The sequence below is a fragment of the Hippoglossus hippoglossus genome, chromosome 9 (assembly GCF_009819705.1).
Source record: "Hippoglossus hippoglossus isolate fHipHip1 chromosome 9, fHipHip1.pri, whole genome shotgun sequence".
Lineage (NCBI taxonomy): Eukaryota > Metazoa > Chordata > Actinopteri > Pleuronectiformes > Pleuronectidae > Hippoglossus > Hippoglossus hippoglossus.
In genome coordinates, this window is record NC_047159.1 from 17801720 (window position 1) to 17820314 (window position 18595).

Genomic DNA, 18595 nt, shown 5'->3' on the forward strand with positions numbered 1-18595 from the left:
AATCCTGTTACAGTGTTATCACATGCTCCCATTTGCCTCCAGCAGGAAATAGTGGAAAAATGAAGATACACATAAGTAACACACATAAGTTATTCTGCAAGAAAGGGGGGTCGTGACGGAGGCCAAAACAAGTACTGGCTTGATAAGCAGCTTGTTAAGAATCTGAATATATATTCTAAATATATGCAGAGTGGAAAGTTTTTTTAGATATATTTCTATACTTTTAAAGGCCTGAACGTTCAAGAGTAGTTTTTTAGATTGTTGAGAATCAATGAGATGAACATGGTGAAAAACAAATTCAAGGATTTAACACTGGGCAGCAACAATATAACTCTGCTCTTACTCTCATCCTGTAATAGAAGACCTGACCCTGTTAGAAACAGTGTCTGCTTCACATCTGAAGAACACTTCGGTTCGAACAAAAGGCCAGGAAGACACTCACACACACACACGCACGCACACACACACACACACACACACACACACACACACACACACACACACACACACACACACACACACACACACACACACGGGGGAACACAAGGAACATTTTCCAGTTTCAAGCCTCCACTTAAACAACAATGTTCTATCAGACAGAAGACAGCAGCTCCAGTGGTCTACCAGAGTCACAGTGCCATCTAGCATTTAAATGTGGAATTACACAAACAAGTCTTCATGTTTTGTTTCTAATGAGTATAAGTGAAATATCAAACCATGACAACTTAGAACTTTTTTCAGTTTAGGCTCTGTTTGAAATATGCTCCTCAGACTCCATGGTCTTTTTCAGGCTAACTTGTGCAGGTGTTGTATTATATATCATCACATTGTAATATATCACTGTAGTTTTGCACTTGTGTAGAGAATAGAAAAATAGACACAGCTGCTGGAGCTATCAATGTACACTGCAACCTGCCAGTGGTTACACATTTTTCATGTTTATGTACTTTATGCTCCACTACATTTTCACTATGCCTTGCGTTACATGTACTTTGTTTTTATACTTTAAAAAGTAATAAATCATTAGAGGATTGGTCCAATCAGAGCAGGCTTGTAACATTAGGCCCCGTCTCCTGCAGCAGAAGCAACACTGATAAAGAAACAACAGAAACGTTTCTATTATTCTAGTATTTAACAGAATATACAGTAGGCTAAAAATGTATTTAAAAGTAGAAACGTTAATGTGGTACTTCTACTTTATGTATATGTGAACACACAGCATGTGCCTGGACTCTCTTTGGACACAGGCACTTGCTGAACCGCACAATGTTAAATAAACCAGAGAAGGAATTCCACTGAGTCAACACAGTGTGGAGAGCTGTGTGTGTGTCTGTGTGTGTGTGTGTGTGTGTATGAGAGAGAGAGAGAGAGAGAGAGAGAGAGAGAGAGAGAGAGAGAGACTCTGTTTATACCTTACCTGCCCAAGGAATGCACAGAATTCAGCTGCCATGGCAACAGAAACCACTTTCACTTTCACACACACACACCTAACCTTCAAATTTCACTGGGATGGTCCCTGTAGCATCACTTCAGATGTATTTGTTTCATTTTACGATACAGTCTGCAATATACTTTATTGTCCCTGTGGGGAAACTTGTCTTAGCCTTATACAGCAGTGATCGATTGTGATTACAAGCCACAATAAAAATGACACAAATGTCAACTGAGCAGCCAACCATCAAATAAATACTATCCAACACATTTTCATAATAAATAACAATATACACAACATATTCACACATTCACAGAACCTAATATGTTATATATTATATTTACTCACACATTTACCCCTATAACTCTGTTGCACAGCAGATATTTGTCAGTCTTTGGTGGCATTTTGATACGTTGAGCACGGTCTTTGGTAAAATGTTCCAAGATGGCCTTTTGTACCTGATTAAAGGTTCAGTGCGTAAGATTTGATGATATCCAGTGGGGACACCCTCACCTTAGCCTCCACTTCCAAACATGAAAGAGAACCTGTGGAAACCTTCAGTTGTCATAAAAACTCAAAAGGTGTTTAGTTTGTCCAGTTTGGGCGACTGTAAAAAACATGGCGGCCTCTGTAGAGAGGACCCGCTCCTGATATAAATATTCAAATATAAAGGGCCCATTCTAGGGTATTTCTCAGACTTTGAGCAGAGTGAACCCTCTTTTGAATATAAAACAATACAAACAATACATCTCCCAATGAATGTCTGGAAGCACAAGAAGTAAAGTGACTGTTGGACTCGCCGAATGTTCACAGGAGAGAAATGTCTAACATAAGCTGTTTGTTTGGAGACAGAGCTGCTACTGGACCAGATGCTGGGCGGCCATCTCTCCACAGGGCGGCGCCATCATGACTTCTGCTCTTCCATATTTAAAGGCGGAAAGGCAGGATCAATGATTTACACACAAAAAAAAGTGTTAAAAGCAAAAAGATGAGAGACTTTCTGTCTTTGATATTATTTTTACAATATTTATTATCCATTTAGTGCATGCATTCCACTGTATATATTCTGTTTCAATTGTATATATAATTTCTATTATATTTCTTTTTTATACTTCCTTGTTGTTATATTGCATGTTTACTTATTTATTACTTTTATTAATGTCTACTTTTTGACTATCCCTATTACTACTGCACCACAGCAAAGAAATCATCATGTCATATTTTCTTATTAGCAGTAATTGATTATTTAAATCATTGCGGGGCAATAATATGTTGAAGTATATAATGTAGGATGAATATAATATTCTGTGTTGGTACCTAAATTTAATGTCAATTGTACATAAAATAATTGTGGAATCAACTTTATTTTGGCCCCTTTAAAAATCACGGAATAAACGAGAGAGTACAGAATCCAAAGTAGAGGGTCAGGTGACTCTTAAAATACATGTCTAATGAATAACATTCGTATATTTTGATAAATGTATGAGATACTAGTCATAATTATGAGATGCTAAATCATAATAATGAGATACTAAGTCATTATTTTGAGAAAGTCTGTCATTATAATGACTTATAGGATTTTTAATTTGTTCATGCCAGTGGCGGAAATGGGCTTCCATAAATTACACATGTCACACACTCACTCTATAATTGTGTATTTTGTGTCGTTTTCCACGTGGTACCACCGTGTATCACGTGTTTCCGTACGTCCCGATGACGTCAGCGCGCCAGCCCGAAGTAACGTGTGCTCCTCTCGTGGAACTTCCGCCCTGCACGTGTGTTTACTGTGCCACAAGCTAGCTAAACAGCCACATTAGCATCATCCGTTATTACACGGTAACTGTGTGTGAAACATGGGGAAGCTGAACGTGGTGGTGTTGAGATATCTGTCCAGAGATGACTTCCGGGTCCTCACAGCGGTAAGTCCCTGAGCTCCGAGCGGAGGGAGGTAGCATGTGCTAGGCTAGCTCTAGTCCTGTAGCCTGACATCAACACTACCACACACTAACACCTCACTCAGCTGTAACAACACACTCTGATCACCTGTCACCGCTGCAGATGGTTAAATACAGTCAGATTTATTACTTTGCTGTTAATTAACACATTAGAAATCCCCATATGTAAATGTTATGCTGTATAAACGCGTGCTTACATGTAGAATGTGGTTATGGTGCCATCAGCAGCCTCTGGGTAACACTGCATCATATTCCTTATGGAGACATGATGTCAGGTACAAGCAGTTGAATGACAACCAGAGATCAATACGAATTTTTAAATAATATTTCTGATTTCTCTTAAGTCAACATTAAACATGCTCCTTTATGAAGTAATGTATTTGCTGTGTTTATTACATCTGTCCACATTAGCCTAGCATAAATCCCTGTTTCAATATATATCAGTGTTGGTGATGTTAGACAAAATTCTCAGTAGAGCTGATCTAGTAATCATTATGTCAATCAATAGAAAATGATTCTATAACTCTACTGATAATTGATAGATTGAGTTATTTTATGAAACAATTTTTACTCAGACCAAACTATGGAAGGCTGTAGGCAATTCAGATGTGTATCTTTTAATCGATGTCTTGAATTTTAAGGCCCAAACAAAAACTGGTTAGTAAAGAACATAACTGACAATTTAATCGATAGTTCAAAATTGGTAACTACAGCACTGATAACCTAAACCAACCAGTGTCTGTGCATAAATGTTTAATCCATTTAACCTGAAGATAATGTGAAGCTTCGGTTGTCTCTGTTCGACGAATCAAGTAGATATCTTCTGAAATTACAGCATGGTATCATTCCCTAAACTGCATTCTTGCATAGAAAGAGTGCTGAGGATTTAGTCTCCCATCACTTACAATGGAATCGCGTTAGGAAGAAATGACTTCAGGAGGGCCAGTATAAATAGACTGGAATGATTACAGCAACAACGACTGTTTAATCATACATATGTACCTGTAAGTGTTGTTTCAGAATAATGTTAAATGTTTTGTCCTGGTAATTTCCCCACACAGGTGGAGATGGGGATGAAGAACCACGAGATTGTTCCAGTGAGTCTCTTGTCGTCCATCGCGAGCCTCAAACACGGCGGCTGCAACAAGATTCTCCGAGAACTCGTCAAGCACAAGCTCGTAGTCTACGAACGCTCAAAATGTAAGACGACACACAGCAATGCTGACTTTATCTCACAAGTACAGACAGATAAACCGTACATGGAGGTTCTTTTTGTAACATGGTGTGTACATGTTGATTTCAGCTGTGCAGGGCTACAGGTTGAACTACGGAGGATATGACTACCTTGCCTTGAAGACTTTCTGCGCCAGAGAAGTGCTCCTTTCAGTTGGCAACCAGATGGGAGTGGGTAAAGAGTCAGGTAAGAAAACGATCTCAGTCTCTGTTAAACATCTACCTGGTCTGGTCCCTCAAATAAAGACAATTTCAGAAAACACTCAAAATAATATAATAGTAATATTGAATTATTCGTAACACAAGTTGTGAGAATGTGTCTTTTTCTTACTGATAACCATAAATGAGTGCTGAAAAGGCAGCTGAACAGACGTGAACATAAATAAATCAAATCGAACAAGACATCAGTGTTAATGATTTCATGCCAAGGCCAATCTCTCATTTGCTCATGTTCATGCTAAGCTTTTCTTTTTGTTTACTTCCTGCAGACATTTATATTGTGGCGAGTCCAAGCGGGGAGCAGTACGCACTGAAGCTTCACAGGCTGGGTCGCACGTCCTTCAGGAACCTAAAGAACAAGAGAGATTACCACCAACACAGGAAGAACATGTCCTGGCTTTACCTCTCTCGCCTCTCTGCCATGAAGGAGTATGCCTACATGAAGGTAAACAAATCAGACAAAGTAGAAATAAAACACCACCAGTTACTGTATAACATGTACAGCAGGAGACTGTACAGTTTTGTATGGTGCATCTTTTGAGTTGTCTCCCAATCTTTCAGGTATTGTACGATCAAGGTTTTCCCGTTCCCAAACCTGTGGACTACAACAGACACGCTGTAGTGATGGAGCTCATCAATGGATATCCACTGTATGTAAACAAGTCTTGCTTCTTTCTTGCTTTAGAATATTATATAGTTCACTCTCTCTACTCTCTGTTCCTTTCTATAATGTGTTTGTATGGTTTCTCTCTTCCAGGTGTCAGGTACCTAAGCTCCAGGATCCATCAGCCCTGTACAGTGAGTTCATGGAGCTCATAGTCAAACTGGGCAATCACGGCCTGATTCACGGCGACTTTAATGAGTTCAACCTCATGTTGGATGACCAGGACCACATAACACTGATCGACTTCCCTCAGATGGTGTCCACGTCACATCTAAATGCTGAATGGTTGGTGTTGCTGCCATAAAGTGGAAAATCAACAGTTAAAATTGATAATAAAAAAAGATGTAAATGTTCTTTTTTTTCAACTTTTGTTTTCAGGTATTTTGACCGAGACGTGAAATGTATCAGAGATTACTTCGCAAAAAGATACAATTATGAGAGTGAGCTCTTTCCAACCTTCAAAGACATCACGTAAGTCCTTCTTTATGTTTTATATTCTATTGATGGGACAGTAACATGAGGAGCGAGAGCAGAGAAGACACACAGAAAAGGGCCTGTGCTGGATATATACAATATCTTTATTTAGTGGGAACATAGAAATCTCTCTCCCGTTGTCTACATTGTTTTACCAAGTTAAACTACAAATGTTTTTTTATCATTTAGATTTCTACTGCTCTCACCAACACAGTTTATAAATTGCCGAAGATACCGAAAAGGTTTGAAGTGAAACAACTCTTTATTGATCTTCTGTTGTCGCCCAATCACAGGCGGTCATGTTCTCTAGATGTTGAAGTCTCAGCTAGCGGCTTCACCAAAGATCTGCTGAGAGATAGCGAATTTCTACACCCAGCAGGACCTGAGGAAGAGGAAGATGGTGATGATGATGATGAAGAGGAGGACGAGGACAACAAAGATGAAGAGGCAACAAATGAGGAAGTAGAAAGAGAAGAGGAGAATGTGGACATGGAGGAATACAAACATGCAATGCTGGAACTAGAAGGTCTGAAAGTCAGCGATTCACATGTAGACAGACAAGATGAGGAGGAGGAGGAAGTGAGTGAAAAGAGGGAAGAACAGAAAGAGACTGAAACAGCACCTGCTCCCACAAGGGATGAAAAACCAGAGGAAGGCGTAGAGGAAGAGTTGAAGGAAGCGTTGAAGGAAGCAGAGGATGAGTGTCCAGAACTTTCCACCTCCAACAAAGAGTTCAAACCCTTCAGGTAATGACAAGTCAACACAATACAGACGACAAAATAAAGTACACATGATAAGAGGATGATTTTAGGTTTAAGTGCTCCACATGTAATCTTTAATTTTCGGTGTGTTTACTCCTGCAGAGACTCGGACAGTCTCCTGCACTTGGCAGAACACAGGAGGAAGAGGACGGACAGTGAGGGCACAATGGGCAGCATAGGGAGCTGCTCTACCATACCACCAGTAAGTTCAACACACACACAGAGCTGTCTGCACTTGTATTATAGAGGAGGAGTCAACGTGAGAGCAGGCGACATTATTACGGTACCATTACAAATACTGATTTGATCACATATTTGGACATTTGACCACAAACTACAGCAATACTAGAACACCGTTTTGGGCTAAAACTGATCTGTCCTGCACTGTTTCTAAAGAGTGTTCACATGCTGTTTCAGTTTGTGAAAGAATGAAATGTAGCAGAGACAACACATCTACATCGATTTCTGTCTGTTGTACAGTGACACGGTCCTGACATTCGTCTGTGGTAACCTGCCGTGGTTGTTATTGTGTGTGTGCTGCAGGACGTGGTCCGTCAGAAGGTGCGGAGGCAGCTCACCAAACAGCAGAAGGCGGCACAGAGGAGACGTCTGCAGAAGGGAGAAGCCAACTTGGTTACCGAATCTAGGAGGGACAACGAAAACAACATCAAGTCTAGTATGGATGGCGCCGACTTCTGGGGATGAATGGGACTGCAGTGATGGGCAGACAGCATTCATGTCAACATGCCTTTTGTTTGGACAACATGCATGTGACATGGGTCATCCTTCACTGTCTGAAGAGTTTTAGACCCATGATGGTTCCTGGAAAAATCCAACAAGACTTTGGAAAACAGAAAAACCTGAGGGAGGAGTTACAATTTAGATCTGAAGTGAAAACATTGTGAATCTATTTCCCTGTATTTCAATAGGTGGCTCCCCTCAATGTATAATGATGAGGAAACAATTGTCTGTTTGAGCTGCTGTGGATTATAAAGCTGTAAACACAGTCTAATGTTGGTATAATGAATCAATTTGACAATTAAACCATTTATATGTTACTGCCGGGTGATGTTTTTCTGTCCAAAATAATGTTTCAACAGGAAAATATGTTTGCCTCACACATGACTAAATAACGTACAATATTCCTACAACAGACAGAAATGTAAAGACTAACCTGGAAAGTCTCAAGTTCATTCTCAGTTTGCATATACTACTGACCAACCAAATGCATTATGGGAGCGCTTTTCTTTATGCAAATCACATTGTTCATAGGTCTCCAACTATTATGCTAGTTTGAATAGTTTGCTACCTCCGTCCTCCCAGCTGCCAATCAAAAAAGTAGAGATTGACAGGCATGTGAGGAACATGCACGTTCCAAAACACATCAGTATGTTTACTATGAAAAGTTCCAAGGAAAAGTTATATACTTGTTCACTCTCTCCCTCCCTGAGACATTTTATCAGAGGGTGAGACATGTGAAAGACGAGAGTAGAGAACCTGGGAGCTGAAGAAACCGCTTCTCCCTCAGCATTTGGTTCATTTATGTAAGAGGCTTTCAGAGAGCGGCTGAATTCAGACCCGAACAATGGCCATTCATATTGAAGAGGGTGAATGGAGCTCAGACTCTGGGCTCAGTGGGCTCAAATTAGTGTGTGAAGTCAAAACTATCCCACCCCCCCCCCCCCCACACACACACACATCTTAGACACTACATGTTGGACAGAGTTCTTCCTTTATGGTCCTGGATACTGACATTAGAAAGAAGCAGCTAGTTATTCTTAAACAGCAGTTCATCATTTTCATGTTCCTCAAGATGGGGCGTTGTGTTGTCTGTGGTTCAATTTGGCAATTTTGTGCAGGTCTTCAACTTTCCAGCTCTGTTCAGGGATTAGCCAGCTGCAAGGCCGGAGGGGAGGGGCTCAGCATTCCTGCTCGGCACCTCTGTGTGATTGTGTGTGTGTGCATGTGTAGAAAGAGTGAGGGGCCCTCTGAGCTAATTGGCAGTGAGGGTTACAAAGGTGGTCTGCTTCAAAAGAGATCCTGGTGAGATGTTCACACAGGAGAGGAGGAGGACGAAGAGCAGTAGCGAACGGGAGAGTGGTGGGCCTTTCGGATGTTTGATTATTTTTTTTAATGTTTCCATTCTGAGCCATGATGACGGTGGTTGCTCATTTCTGAGGACGTCTGTAGTGTTCTGATGGACAGTTCTGGAGAAGCACGTGGCAGCTGAGGAGAGAGGACTGACGGAGTTTCAGGTGGCTGTGGAAGTTTAAACGCTGAAAGAGGATGAATAAACTGAGAATGGAGGAGAGCATCATGTCATACCTGGCGCAGAGTGAGACTGACACCAGCCCCAATGACCGTGAGTATCAGAAACACATTCAATGGTCATATTTGTCAGTTTTATATATCTGATTGTTGCAACTTACATCTGTGTTCACCACTGACCTGATACTGACGCAGTAAAATAATACATAAAGTAAGAACTTCATTGTTTTCTAATATTTTAGCAAGATTTCCTGTGAGTATGATGCCGGCAACAAGTGTCAGTCAAGTGATGCCTGCACTGCAGTGAATTGTTTGGTACACTTGAAATGTTCAGGGCCAGAAAAAGCTCAAAGGTTCAAAACAGATGATTTGTTTTAGTTATGGGATGTTTCCCTGCAGTTCGTGATTCTACTTAAATACACATAACTTGGTATAACGTCTGTATTCATATATACCACATTTCTGGTTTTGATGACCACTCAAAGCGCTTAACTGTACAGTTTTTCCCATTCACCCAGGAACAATGTAATTTGGGGTTCAGCATTTGCCCAAGGACACTTTAGGGGGGGGGACTGGTATCAAACTGCCAACCTTCTGGTTAGTGGACGACCCGCTCTACCCCCTGAGCCCCAATAAATGCAAATTTACATAAATTGGACTTGTATATTCACTGCAGGTTAACATTTACACGTTATTTTACCAGTTTTCTCTGACCTTTTACTGAAAACATCAGAATTAAATATAACCCATCATTTATTTGACTATTTTATGCATCAGACTGGAAATGAAGACTGATGAATTGTGTCTCCTTGAGATAAATGCTTGCCTTTACACTCCATCAGTTCCCTTTCTGTCCTGTTCAGCACTGTCACTCTTCTTTTTTGACGTCCACCATGTGTGCAGTGAACGTGGTGGCCATGCTCCATCACTTCTGGGAGCAGAAGCAGACGAGTCAGTTGAGTGGTTCCCTCGGTGACCCAGGAGGTTCCAGTGGGGACACAGCCGTCCAGACAGAAAGCTTGTTGTTGTATGAATCTGCACCGTCCCCCGGTCCCCCGTACATCTGCTACGTCACCCTTCCTGGAGGAAGCTGCTTTGGGAACTATAAGGTGTGTTGGTCATCATCAGTGCTTTCTCGAAACATTTCTCCTGCAGCTGGTTAATGTAACATGCATGTGCTGCCTTAAAAAACAGACATGAACTCTAGTTATTCATAAAATGCTGTTGTTGTAACATGTTGTAAGTGACCACAAATAGAGCTAAAGTCACAGGTTTTATAATAGTTGATGCAGGTAATGTTCCTGTCCTGAGTTTATTCTAAGGATAAAATTACAGAGACCAAAGAAAGTGTAACATCAGTGGAAAGTGTAATTTAAGTCACCAATTCATTCCAATCTATGTAAATAACTTATTATTATTATATTGTTTCAATTTAAATATAAGTTATTGAAAGTTATATTCCAAAACTGCAATTAATCCGCTTCATTTTTCTGCTGCAGCACAAAGTATGCAGCCACCAGAATCAAGTTTTCTTACAAGTTTAAATTTTTCTAGCAATAAGCATTTGAATTTGTGTCAAATTGTATCACATCAGCTTCCACATGCAGAAGTGGGTGCTTGCAACACTTGAAGGCCTTTCAGTGGGAATACACACACACACACACACACACACACACACACACACACACACACACACACACACACACACACACACACACACACACACTTTTAAGGTTGTTTTAAATTGATGTTGCCCAGTTTAAATCCCATGAAGCCTCTCAATGGGCTCATTGTGACCCACACAGCAGCTCCCCAGCTCAGAGCAGGCATGTGATTGCTTATCTGTGAATGCCTCTAATGTCCTGATCTCATTGGTCTCACTTCTGATCCCATGATTAGCTGAAGTGAAGTGTGAAATCATCATAATGTAAGAGTGTGTGCCCATTTAGGCCTGAAATTTCTGTTTGAAGTGACAAAGTTTCACATCAGTTTCCCCCCCCCCCCCCCCCCCTCCTCCTCTCGTCATCGTGACTCGTCATCTTCATCCTTTCCTCGTCCTCAGGTGTGTGACACTCAGGCAGAAGCTCGGAGGGACGCAGCTCGCGTGGCCCTGATGAACTCCCTCGTGAACGAGCTGCCGTGTCGACGCATCAACTCTCAGTTCATCATTCAGAGTTTGCAGCAGGCGGCCACACACAGTGCTGTGAGTTTAACAGTCACTACTACACTGTGTTGTGACGACACGGCAGAAGAATGAGTCTCGTCATAAATGTTGACTCTTTTCTCTGTACAGGTCTCTACTGAAGATGTGTGTGATTCCAGCACCAGTATAGGAACCTACAGTTCGCTCCTCCACTCCTACGTAGGAAGGACGATGCTGGAGTTCCAGGTAAAACCTCAAACTAAACTTTAGCAACTCTGTTTTTCCTTTTTTCTTTGCTCATAAATCATCTGAGGCCATGTGGCAATTGTGTAAAAGATCGATTTAATTCAAAGGATTCAGGCTTTGTGAAGTGCTTATTTATAGTTCTAGGATCTTGAATATACTTGGATCCCAAATTAGAGCATTGTCATTTTATATAATTTGGAATTATTAAGCCAAACATAACAAAACCCATAACTGCTGGGTGGTAATTCCAGCATACATTGTTATCATTGCACTCCTACTCTTGTCTGAGTAAGACCCTGGCAGGGAGTCTTGGAATGAAACACCTAATATTTCTACCTTAGTGTAAATAAGCATATGTCTGCAGACCGAGGGTTGTTATTAGGGGGAAATGGGTTCATTATGCTTCCAAAGCACGACTCAAAAAGATGGAGGGCTTCCAAGTACTATACACACCTCCATATGTGCACAAATGTACTGTTAATACACTGGCACTGAAATGTAGTCACACGCATGTAAAAGCCTGCAGGCGCAGCACAGCATTATTCATGATGTATGTGACTTTCAGTGCTTTCTAATATGTAGAATTGGTAGCAAATATGTGGTAATCAAACAGACTCATAAACAAGGGCACAAGGCAGAGGCAGAGCTGGAACCAGAGTAAACAGGCAGTGCAGCGTGGACTTCAACCCCAGACTAGTTACGTTTTCCATCTGTGCCTCATTAGGTCAATTTCAGACTCTCTGTTTAACTCTTATGTCACCAGCTCTTACACATGGCAGCTGCTCAGCCAGACAGTGTTTTTATAAATGACAATGAAACCTACCTGGTGCATAGCGATTTACAAAATCTTTTCAAACCAATCATCCACAGTTTAGTTCACAGACACATTATGGGTTGTCTTTGTCAGACATATGTGCACCGAGCGTTAGAGTTTGTTATTCAAGTCATTAACTGAGGAGTTGCACAAGACTTTCTTTATATATATGTGTGTGTGTGTGTGTGTGTGTGTGTGTGTGTGTGTGTGTGTGTGTGTGTGTGTGTGTGTGTGTGTGTGTGTGTGTGTGTGTGTGTGTGTCTCCTCACCCACTTTCTCACTCTCTCTCTCCCTCTGTCTTACTCGCTCCCCGCACAGGAGATGATGACAGTGTTCCAGCTGCTGCACTGGAACGGGACACTGAAAGCATTGCGGGAAAGGCAGTGTTCTCGACAGGTACAGGCCTTATCAAAGATCTCAGTTCAATCAGGAGAGACTGCAGTTAAAAAAGGAAGAGAAGAGATGAAGTGAAGTGATATAAGTGAGATTCCATTTGGTGATTAGACCTCTTGAGAGGTTTTAAGCGGGTGAGCCGTGCTTAGTGTAGGACACATGCAGGGTCTAGACACTGGTGGTGGTTTATGGGATGTAGAGAATGTTGAGAATCTGAATAAGACGAGATGAGTGGACAGGATATGGAGATTTGTTATTGGATGATTGAGGTGATTTGGGAGGAGGAGGGTCAAATCATTGAAATGACAGCTGACAGCAAGAGAGCGGAGAACAGATTTAAAGTTTGACAGCAACAAAATGATTGGCTGATTGAGATCATGGCAAAATCTGATTGGATTACTGTAAACACCTAGCTGCTGGTAGAGGATGATGATTGTTTCCAGAGGTTTCTTTCTGGGGGTTTTTCTCCACAGTCGCCAGTGTTTGCTGTTGGGTTTCTCTATAACATAGTATGGTCTCAACCTTATTATGTAAAGTACCTTAAGATGTATGGAAATTGAATTGATTAGAAGAGGAGGGGAGAGAGAGAGAATTGTAATTGAATGGGTCAAAGAGAAAGTCTTCCTGATTGAACTAATGCTAAGCTTCCTGGTTATAGTAAACCGTGATGAAACTTCAGTGTGACGGTTGCATGTTTCTTTTCCTCCCTCCCAGAGCGTGATTTCCTACTACACTCAGCGAGGTCTGGATGAGTACATGCGCAGCAACATGGCTCTGGATTGGCTCGAGCGGGAGCAGAGGTCAGCGGGGCAGCTCGGGGAGGAGCTGCAGGTGGCGCAGAGGGAGCTGGTGCTTGCCCGGCGTCGAGGCATAGAGCTGCGCTTCCACAAGGAGAAGACGGAGATCCTCAGCTTGGCTCTGAGTCAAGCTTACATTCACCACAGCTCCGAGGCCTCAAGCCCGACGCAGAGTCACACCTACGAGCAACTTCCTCTACACGCATTATACAGCCAGGAAACAGAAGACCAGATCACACCGCCCTGCAGTCCATCACCAACCCTTCATAAAAACACAAAGCAAACACTCTGGCAAACCCCTGGCAAACACGTGGCCTCCAGCAGTCCTTCACCATGCTCACTGCAGACTTATGGGACTTTAAATAGACCGAAGAAGAAGGGTAAGGATGGACGATAAAAACTTTCATTTGACTCTGAACGAGCTTAACGTCTGCCACTCGAAATGTGAGAGAACAGAACATATCCGTCATTGTCTTCAGGTATTTTCATCAAGGGCTACAAATACTTTGTGACTTGTGTATTAATAATGCTCTACGGAAATAACACTCTTTTATGAATATACAGTAGGACTAAGAGTTAGTGATGCCTGTGTTGCAACTTTAACCACAAGAAATGCAGCAAATGGTTTAAATCAAGTAGTATTAATGTAGTTAAAGTGTATTGTACAATATCAATAATGACGATATTATTTTCATCAATAGCAATATAACAAAAGTCAAATATATAAATCGATATAATGTCTGTGCAGGCACAGTGAGGAGGTATAACACATAATGAATCTACCTCAGATTGTGTTTGTCATTCTGTGCCCATAAAAAAGAGTTTTAATCCACAGCCTTCACTCTGGAGCAAAATCAAACTTTAAACCATAGACTGTTAATAACAATGGACTCCGGGTTTTCTATAGAAGTCTCTAAACTGACTCTACTTCTCACTTGATTTATTACGTCAGTGAACATTTTTCTCAGGAGTTTATGGTTTCAATCAGTTTCAAGTCTTTTCCTATACAGCTAGATGTTAAGTTAGTAAATAAAGGTTCCATTTAGAGTAAAGCAAATGATGAAGCATGGTGGTATAGGTGGGCGTGCGGTGTCCTCACTCTCTCAGTCAGGCTCCAACCTGTTCCTCCAAATATGGTTACTTATGGTTACCAAGATGGCGCTGACCAAAATGCAAACTTGAGGCCTCAAAACGGCGGCTCACATGTGATGCAGTTGCCACTTGCATTGAACTCAATAGAAATGATAATGTGACATTTATTGTGATAATTGTTGATTTTGACTGTTGTAAAAATGTCTATCATGATATGATTTCTGGTCAAATCGCCCAGCCCAAGCAGTGACCATTTAAATGTTTTTGTATAAAGTGCAACTCTGTCGTATAGACATATTATGATTATGATCATATTATGATATTACATGTCACCTATAACTTAAAATACAGGAATTTTAGAGTTGTTTAAACTATTCAGTAAACTGTTAAACTAACAACAACTCAGGGCTTCTGCCTGCCTCACTCTCATGTCATCTGATGTGTTCATGCTTACTGGATACTGAGCAACTGAAGTGAATGCATTTTAAAGGGAAAGATTTAGCTTGTGTCTTAACAGACTACATGTTGGAGAAATAATTTATACCAAGTTTAGATTATTCTTATACTTGTCTTGCCTGGTTGACATAGTTTTTGATAAGGAACCATCTATGGAGGGTTTATAGTTATTAATGCTTAATAAATCACTTACTAACATAATATTATAGATGCATAATATCTTTCCAGTGCTGACACGTCATGTTCCTCACCATAACTAGAATAATGTGCAGCATTCACAACACACAAGAGAGGATGAAAGAGAGAACCAGTATTATTTTTCAAATAATCTAAAATGTTCACTAGTAACACAACACTGCAAACAAATAGTAAAGAAGCTGCTCGTGGCTCTCGTTATTTTATTGTCAGTAAATATGGAAACTTAAACAGACAAGGCCATTAATTGTCGTTTTTCTGTATCAAGAGCTGTGTATATGCAACACTGCACCAAGTTTTATCCACGTTATCCTTTATTCTAAATTCAAATGAAAACCATTAAAAGCATAATTCAGGCAGGCTCCCACCTCTGGAATGAAAATGTCTGGTTAATTACATCGACTCTGATACTTTCCTGACATGATGAATATACAGTCATTACAAAGCAAATCCAACTAGGAATCCTTGTCCATATGATTATTCAGTTTTTGGCTGCATTCTTTAGTTTCTTCATTTCATTGAAGTTCATTGTCTTCAAGTTTAAAGCTCAGTTAACTCATAGAGTTTTGCTTTAGAACAACTGGATGAACTTAGAATGAAGCCTGAAGTAGTGATGCTTGTTCAGTAAAATCAGTTTCAAAGCAGCATTGATTATTATGTTTAAGTTCAAATTGAAATATAAATGATTATCCGAGTGGGCTGAAAGGCACTTTTTGACTCTTTGTTTCTGTCCATCGTTGTGTCTGTGAGGGAGTTTGATGTAGTTGCACTATGTCCTGATGGTCCTGGATGAACATCTTGATCTAACAGGGAGACAGTAGGAAACAATGATTAGTGTCTGTTGCCTGTGGCTGTCTGTCCCCATCTCTCTCAGGATAAGTACCTTGTCCAGCTGTTTCTCAGTGTCATTCATCCCGACACCTTCTTCTCCTTCTATTTTGCCACCTGTCGTTTCATAGAGGTTGAGAGTCGCCATCTTCATCTGTCCCAGGAGGAGTATTTTCTTTGCAGCGGTTTCCTGAATGGTGTTCCACTTCCTTTCCTGTGTGAAGACGGGGACAACTGAGTTCCATACAGAAGATATGTTCAACCTCTAAGCATCACTTGACTTATTCCATATGACTCAGGATGATGTGTGGTACCCAGATCAGAGCTCCAGAGCTTGTCTCGTCCAGCTTGGCCTGGAGCTGGGACAGCTGGTTGCTCCTTTGCAGCTGCATCAAGTCCTGCTGGTTGTCCAGAGCTGCGAGAGCTTTTCTCTGCTGCTCAACCTGCTCCTCTGCCTCTCTCTCCCTCTGACAGAGCTGCTCTCTCAAGTGCAGCTGACTCTCCAAGTTATCCGCCAGCAACTCTGCATCTTTGAACTGTGACAGACACACACACATACACACACATAGAAGCTGCAGTCCCAAAATGTAACCTCATTTTCTCCTCAAAACATGTCACGGTTTTCAAAAGTGACATTTCCACAAATAACTACACTCATCCACCTCTCACAAGTTCACACAGTGTGGCTACTGTTTAAGTCCTCATCTCATGACAAGGTGAATCAATATTTATGGTGGCTTACCACTATAATCAAACAATTTCAAGTCAAGCAAAGAGATGTCACAGTTTGGGAATTAGTTATTTTTAGTAAATGCAGTGGTTTAATAAATGCATCTTATTGCCTCCACCAAAGGAAGCTATGTCTTCATCTGTGTTTGATTGTGAGCAGGATTACACAAAAACGGTTTACCATGAAACTTGGTGGAAGGATGTGGTGTGGGTCAGGAAAGAAAGCGACTACATTTTGGCAATTTGGTGCAGATCCAAATAAATATCCAGCTCTAGTGAGATTAAATCTGATTTCATGGCGGATGTATTCACTCTAAGTATTAAGCAAGATTATGCAAAATGATTTCCATGAAGGGGCGGGACACGACCCCAAAAAGCCCATTCATTCTCGGAGTTGTTCCAGATAAAGAAGCAGATCCAGGGTTGTTTAGTTGGAGGTATGTGCACTTCGAGCAGCCTTCTTGTTTTTTATTGGTTTCGTCAAACGTTTCTCTGCCATGTAAAAACCCTCACATTAAAGTATACCTTCGTCATTGTCACCATCTGCTCCATGATGTCCCGGTACACAGTGTGTCCTTGCACCTGATGGTCCAGCTTGTGCTTCTTCTGCATCAGTTCAGCCTTCTCCTCCTTTAACGTCTCTATCTGTTTGTCCTTCTGAAGAGCCTCTCTCCTCTCCCTCTCTGCTTTCTTTACAGTCTTATCAACATCTGCCTCCTGCTCAGAAGGACACAGAGGGGTGTTTAGTTAGTTAGGCTGATGTCATCTAACACAGGAGTCATGTGTGAAATATGGTTCTCTACTGTACCTTGAGGAACATGTCAAAGCTCAAGTGTAACTCCTGGGCTTTGCTGTGGTCCTTTTGCAGCTCATCTATGCGCTTTTGCAAACTCTCCGACTTCTAAATAAAAACACACAAGTTTATTAGTTCATACTCAAAAGTAAGTCTTCATTGACTTTTTTTCTTTCTTTCCATATTTGACTACCATAAGAAAGATGGAGACATTTCCTTTTATTCATCTTATTTACGACACTGAAAGGTCAGGAAGTAAGGTTTTTTAAAACTGAGCCAAAGAGGTATTTTATATTCATTAAGTCATCCAAAAATATTTTAGCATTAATTCTGTGCTTTTACTGACTGCTTTGAAAGATTCGGTTGATTTATTTTATCAATGTTATGTTGTTGGGTATTCTTGCTTCAGTATCAAACTCAGAAATCCTTTGATGGATGAAGAATAAAACTTCAGCTGTCAGTGCCTCACCCGTTCACGCTCCTGTATCTCTACTTTCAGTTGCTCGTCCTCTCGGCGTTTATTCAGCAGATCAAAGATTGCAGCACTCCTGTCAAGTGCTCTTGTCATCACAGGGCTACACACACACACACACAGGGAGAGAGAGGGAGAGAGACAGGCAGACAATAAGAGAGAGAGAGAGAGATTTAACCTTACCCATAATTACTATTTGCCTTTATTAACATAATCTTAGCCTAACTTTAAACCATGTCCATAACTTAAAATGTAATTATTTAAGTTACGGGGTCTTGCTTTTTGTTAGCCGCAATGTGACTGTGGGATCAGATTTAGATCCATACCACATGAACAATATGGACCACACACACACACACACACACACACACACACACACACACACACACACACACACACACACACACACACACACACACACACAATGAACTCACCATGAAAGCTGCTGATCACTGCTGTGCTTGGATAGACTCATGACTCCTTTGAACTCATGACTCATTTGAACTCTTCTGCTTCTTTAGTTGATCAAACTAACTTTGTTCAAACTTTCTGTGCGCGTGTGCATCCAGCGTTCCTGCCTGTCGTCACCATGGTAACACAAATCAGGAACCTTTAAAGGTGCAATGCCACG

General features: G+C 41.1%; 3 protein-coding genes across 3 annotated transcripts; 2 read left to right on the top strand and 1 right to left on the bottom strand.

Annotated features, from left to right (window-relative positions):
• Window positions 1–3176: 3176 nt before the first annotated feature.
• riok2 (RIO kinase 2 (yeast)) lies at window positions 3177–7796 on the top strand. The gene is made up of 10 exons (XM_034594713.1): window positions 3177–3351; window positions 4449–4587; window positions 4691–4807; window positions 5109–5284; window positions 5401–5489; window positions 5597–5788; window positions 5882–5974; window positions 6271–6723; window positions 6841–6940; window positions 7282–7796. Exons 1-10 carry the CDS (start codon window positions 3286–3288, stop codon window positions 7441–7443), a joined length of 1587 nt encoding a protein of 528 aa, XP_034450604.1. The 5' UTR covers window positions 3177–3285; the 3' UTR covers window positions 7444–7796.
• A 583-nt stretch (window positions 7797–8379) lies between these two features.
• On the top strand, window positions 8380–15229 carry LOC117767265 (protein limb expression 1-like). Its single transcript, XM_034594740.1, has 6 exons — window positions 8380–9100; window positions 9910–10115; window positions 11069–11209; window positions 11300–11395; window positions 12528–12605; window positions 13317–15229. The coding sequence occupies exons 1-6, from the start codon at window positions 9025–9027 to the stop codon at window positions 13794–13796; spliced, it is 1077 nt and encodes a 358-aa protein (XP_034450631.1). The 5' UTR covers window positions 8380–9024; the 3' UTR covers window positions 13797–15229.
• A 286-nt stretch (window positions 15230–15515) lies between these two features.
• Window positions 15516–18539, bottom strand: LOC117767269 (coiled-coil domain-containing protein 42 homolog). Its single transcript, XM_034594743.1, has 7 exons — window positions 18399–18539; window positions 17962–18067; window positions 17508–17600; window positions 17225–17416; window positions 16285–16506; window positions 16026–16184; window positions 15516–15945 (listed from the first exon to the last, which is right to left on the bottom strand). Exons 1-7 carry the CDS (start codon window positions 18461–18463, stop codon window positions 15829–15831), a joined length of 954 nt encoding a protein of 317 aa, XP_034450634.1. The 5' UTR covers window positions 18464–18539; the 3' UTR covers window positions 15516–15828.
• Window positions 18540–18595: the final 56 nt, after the last annotated feature.